Here is a 6,023-nt window from a genome sequence, read left to right on the forward strand (position 1 = left end):
GTCACGAAACAATTTGTGTATAAATTGATGAATGAGAAACTAATTTGCTCTGTAAAGTTTCACCTAAAGCTCAATAAAAAAGAAAAAACAAAACCGTAGTTTGAATGCACCAGTTCTTTTTCTGTCTTCCTTTTTCATTGTCCAGCTTTTGCATGCGTATGAAGTGATTGAAAAGAAAAGACCATGGCTTGGGTCAGGTCCCTTAGTCATCAAACGGACATCTTTGCTTTTTTAACACTTTACAGAGGTCTTTTGTAGCAGATTTGCCAAATGCAATATGTTGTTTGATTTCTTGACTGCTGCTTCCATGAGCATTGATTATTGATCCAAGTAGAATGAAATCCTTGACAGCTTCAATTTCTTCACCATTTATCATGATGTTGCTTATTGTGAGGATTTTCGTTTTCTTTATATTCAGGTGTAATCCATACTGAAGGCTGTAGTCTTTGATCTTCATCAGGAAGTGCTTCAAGTCCTCCTCACTTTCAGCATGCAAGTTTGTTTCATCTGCATAACACAGGTTGTTAATGAGTCTTCCTCAGTCCTGATGCTACGTTCTTCATATAGTCCAGCTTCTCAGATTATTTGTTCCGCATACAGATTGAATAAGTATCTGTGGAATAGTTAAGGCTAATTTTGAATATATTCAGTTTTTGCCATATGTGCTGACTTTTACTTTTGTTTTAATTTTCATCTGTATATTGTTTATATGTTGTACATGCATTTTTTAAAAAATTTCTTTTGAGATGAAATTCATGCGACATAAAATTCACAATTTTTAGCCATGTTACAAAGTACATTTCAGTGGTTTTTAGTATATTCACACTGTTGTAAAAATGGTTAACATGCTGTCTGCTAACCAAAAAGTTGGAGGCTTGAGTCCTCCCAGAGGCAGATGAAAGGGCTAGCAATATATTTGCAAAAAAATCAACCACTGAAAACACTATGGAGCACAGTTCTACTTTGACACGCATGGGGTTGCCATGAGTTGGAGTCTTCTCAATGGCAACTGATTTTGGTTTATACGTATGTTAACATGTGTATATATTAACTATTTTATTCTATTATTGCTGTCAATTTACCAGTATCACTTACTTAAATACATTTAATTTGCAGAATTTCAGATGTACAGCACTGGAAAAAATAGCTGTTGATTTATTTATAGAACATGATTTCTCAAATCATGGAATTTTCAGACTATATTAACAAAGCATGATATTGAGATTTAGTGCTCAGATCTCACCTTAAAAGGGGAACCATCTAGCTTGAGGATCTTCGACTGTGTGGTCAGGGCATGTTTATGAGTGAGAAAAATTTGTTTGTTTTAGAGAAGAGAGTAAAGAGCAGTAGGGTGATGGCAAAGGGAAAGTTCTGTAAAATACTAGATTTCTTTTCAAACCTTTGAAAAATTCTGGAAGGTTTATGACACTATTCCTTAGTTTTCTAATACCTAGGATGACCTGGATCCCAACATCATTTACCGTGTTTCATTCTAAACATTAGTACCGTGTGTACTGAACAGATATTTTTTTCCCATGAGAATGTACTTTTGATTCTATAATTGAATCCAAATAGAAAAATTACTCTAATTGAAATTTATTTTAACTTCAGCCAGGTACTTAGAATAGAGTGAACATATGTATAATTAAAAAAGAGTCATTCTATAGCTAAGGCTGTTGCTTTTCTGTTTAATTTCTTCTTTCCTAAGCTAATAAAGTATCCAAAATTAGAACTCATGATTGAAAACCACTATAAAACTTTTGAAAAGGACATAGTCAGCACATGGCCATATTTTACTTTTATTTCCAGAGACTTGTCTGTTTACTATTCTGATTAAAGTCAAACAAGTTACTTTTTTTTTCCATATGCATTATATGAGTAAGTGGTTATAAAAGTTTCAAATATTAACATCTACTTTCATTCATGTGTTGTATATCTCCATAATCTGTCAGGGTTCTGTTCAAATGTCACTTCCTCATTGAGGTCCCCAACACTTTGAACAAGGATAACTGTGTTGACAAATATTGAATATACCATGGACTACTAGAAGAATGAACAAATCTGTCTTGGAAGAAGTATAGCTAGAATGCTCCTCAGAAGTGTGGATGGAGAGACTTCATCTTACGTACTTTGGACGTGTTGTCGGAAGGGACCAGTCCCTGGAGAAGGACATCATGCTTGGTAAAGTTAGAGGGTCGGTGAAAGAGAGGAAGACCCTCAGTGAGATGGATTGACTCAGTGGCAAGGATTGTGAGGATGGCGCAGGACCGGGCAGTGTTTTGTTCTGTCGTGCATAGGGTCGCTATGAGTTGGAACCGACTCAATGGCACCTAACAAAAAGAACAGGGGACACTAATGACTTCAAAACACTTTGCCCTACCACTTTTATAGCCCTTAGTATATTGTATTTAAGTCACTGTTTCCCATGCCTTTCTAGAGCAAGGATCATATTTTGTTCATCTTTATAACTACCTCAGTGCCTCATGCATAGTTCCTCATACATCATGGTTATACAATAAATGTCATAATAAATGATTACATGAATTCCTGAAATGATTCCTGTGGACAAATTGGCTTATGAACTGAAAGTGATGCAGAGGTGGATGAATGAAGAGGAAAAATTTGAGAGAGAGAGGAAGGTTGACAGGGATTAGAGACGAAATGAGAATAGGGTAGACAAGAATGATATAGTACAGCATATGTTCCAGTTATCTATTGCTGTGTAACAAACCGCCCTAAACTTAAAGGCTTACAACAACAACCATTTTATTATAATCATGGATTCTGCTGGTCAGGAATCAGACAGGACTAAGTACAAAGGGGAATGTCTTGTCTCTGCTCCGTAATGTGTGGAGTCTCATCTGGGAAACTTGAATGGCTGGGGGTGACTGAATGACTGGGGGCTGAAATCATCTGAAAGCTCACTCACTCACATCGGGTGCCTAGGCTGAGATAATTTGCAAGTTGGGCTTAACTGGGACTCTGAAGAGGACACCTACATGTGGCTTTTCCATTTGGTGTAGGCTTCTCTTGGTTTGGTGACTGGATTCCAAGGAGTGTCCAAAGAGCCACTGAACCACACCAGTTGCCATCAAGTCGATTGTGACTCATGATGATCCAGTATGTGTAGGGTAGAACTACACTCCATAGGGTTTTCATGGCTGTGACCTTTTAGAAGTAGCTTGCTAGGCCTTTCTCCAAGGTGCCTCTGGATGGGTTTGAACTTCCAGCGTTTTGGTTAGTAGCCCAGCAGTTAACCATTTGCACCACCCAAGGGCTGCATCCAAAATACAAGTGGTCCAAAAAAACCAGGTGGGAACTGCACGGTCTTTTATGAACTAGTCTTAGAGGTCACATAGTGTCACTTCCACCGTACTTTATTGGTTGAAGGAATCAAAAGCCCACTCAAATTCAAGAGGAGGGAACATAGACCCTGAGCTGGGAGGAGTGTCAATGAATTTGCAGCTCTTTATTTTCTAAATTTTTAATTTTGGTGAACGTATACACAGCCAAAGATATACCATTCCAACAATTTCTACATGTATGATTCAGTGACATTGGTTACATTCTTCAAGTTGTACTACCATTCTTGCTATCTTTTCCCACATTATCCTAGCACCATTATCTTAAAACTCAGAACCCCCTAAGCTTCCATCCAGTCTTTTGAATTGCCATTGTCAATTTGATCTCACATAGATAATTCTTTAAAAGAGCACAATGCTCAGAAAAGATGTATTTTACCAATGCAGCTCTTTTTAAAAATAGTAACACTATATATCAAAAAGGACCAGATAATGACAATGATGAGTAGAGCAAAGAATAGGCAAAACACATGACCAATTTGCTTTATCAGAGATGGGATATACAGGAAAGGACACTGGACACTTCCAAACAGTAGTTAGATCATGGCTTATATCCATGACACTTTCTGAGTATAGTTTACAATTTCTAGAGTCCCTGAGTGGTACAAACAACATACTCTTCTGCTAACTGAAAGGTTGGTGGTTCGATTCCATCCAGAGGCACCTCAGAAGAAAGGCCTGGAGATATGCTTAGAAAATCCAGCCATTAACAACCTTGGGTAGCACAGTTCTACTCTGATACACATGGGGTCACCCAGAGTTGGAATCAACTTGGTAGCAACTGGTTGGCTACAGTTTCTGTTTGTTACAGTAATGTGTGAAAATGTTTACTGTGGAAGTAGTATTTTTATCAGTTTATTTTTTTTTTTCTCTTAGACATCAGGTATATAACAGCTAGCATTTCAGTTTTGGAAATTCTTTGTTATCTGATCCCATAAGCCTTAGAAGTAAGAGTAAAGTATTTCCCTGGTCAAATTTCCCTTCTTGCTCTTGTATCTTTGTAGCTTCAGTTGTGACATTGACCTTTGGTGATCTTTCTAATGATTCTTTTTTTTTTTTAAAAAAAGGCTGCCATTTGTATATATCCTCTTTGCTTGACTGTCCACTGTGCTTTGGTGCCTTATTAGTCTGTACTGAATTTTCGTTTTATCATGCTGTACACTTGAAAAACCAACTGCTGCTTGCCTGAAATTTGAGCAGGGGAAAGGAAGGGAAATAGAGGGAAGAGAGAAGTTACAACAAAGACAAATGCTGCATTAGACTATGGTTTTATTTTTGGCTGCTAGGAACCACATATTCCTGTTTGGAGGAGAAGAGGAAGTGTTACACTACATTATCATGAGGCTCAGCTGATTCACAGGACACTTGTGCACTGGAAGGGAGTTGATGATAAGGTTAGGGTAATAATGGTCCTCAAGGAAGGAGAGCCCACCCACCTTTTTCTACTCTTATTTGCCTGCCTTGGTTCTTTAATTTCCTCCCTCCCTTCTCATCCTCCTTTCACCTTTTCATATTCTCTTTCTTACTAAGTCCAGAGAATTGGATGGCGAAGTCATGGGAAACCTTGCTTTTCCTTAAACATATTTAAAAAATTTTTTTAATGGGGAACATTTCAAACATATACAAAAATAGGAGCTAGGTAGGGCCAAGATGGTGAAGTAGTCAGATGCTTCCTGTGGTCCCTCTTACAACAAAGACCCCAAAAAACAAGTGAATTGATTATATATGACAATCTAGGAGCCCTGAACATCAAAGGAAAAGTTGAGGAATTGGACTGAGCGGCAAGGGGAGGGAGAGATGGTTCAGAAGCAGCGAGGAGTTGCCAGACCTGACCTGGCTGGCACCAGCAAGCTGCATGCTGGATGGGCTGGCGTGCATGATGAGGCAAGCAGTGGCGCTTGGGACGTGTTTTCCATGTTGAGAGAGACCGAGCGTTGGAAAGTCTGCTCAACCTTCCAGAACCAGCGAGAAGTGGCACTCAATTGGCAAAAGATAAGTACATGCGTCTTACCTACCATGCGGATCAAAAAAACACCCCCTTTGGGAAGAACTTTCCTCCCAGTTACTTGCCCCCTCCCCGCTCCTTTTGCTGAAGATTATTCAAAAGCTGCTGCAGCAGTATATTGATAGAGAACTGCCAGAAATTCAGGCTGGATTCAGAAGAGGACATGGAACCAGGGATATCATTGCTGATATCAAATGGATCTTGGCTGAAAGCAGAGAATACCAGAAAGATGTTTACTTGTTTTTTATTGACTATGCAAAGGCATTAAGCTGTGTGGGTCATAACAAATTGTGGATAACATTGTGAAGAATGGGAATTCCAGAACACTTAATTGTGCTCATGAGGAAACTGTACATAGATCAAGAGGCAGTTACTTGGACAGAACAAGGGGATACTGTGTGGTTTAAGGTCAGGAAAGGTGTGCATCAGGGTTGTATCCTTTCACCATTCCTATTCAATCTGTATGCTGAGCAAATAATCCGAGAAGCTGGACTATGTGAAGAAGAGCAGGGCATCAGGATTGGAGGAAACCCCATTAACAACCTGCAATGTGCAGATGACACAACCTTGCTTGCTGAAAGTGAAGACGACTTGAAGCACTTACTGATGAAGATCAAAGACCACAGCATTCAGTATGGATTACACCTCAACATAAA

General features: G+C 38.9%; 1 protein-coding gene across 1 annotated transcript in view; it reads left to right on the forward strand.

Annotated features, from left to right (window-relative positions):
- The first annotated feature begins 476 nt into the window (after positions 1-476).
- Positions 477-6,023, forward strand: part of TEC (tec protein tyrosine kinase) — a 117,433-nt gene continuing 111,886 nt past the window's right edge. The window contains 1 exon segment of the mRNA XM_023737380.1: positions 477-520. Coding sequence (XP_023593148.1) covers positions 491-520 — 30 coding nt within the window. The 5' untranslated portion in view covers positions 477-490.

Source organism: Trichechus manatus, unplaced genomic scaffold, assembly GCF_000243295.1.
Source record: "Trichechus manatus latirostris isolate Lorelei unplaced genomic scaffold, TriManLat1.0 scaffold00101, whole genome shotgun sequence".
Lineage (NCBI taxonomy): Eukaryota > Metazoa > Chordata > Mammalia > Sirenia > Trichechidae > Trichechus > Trichechus manatus.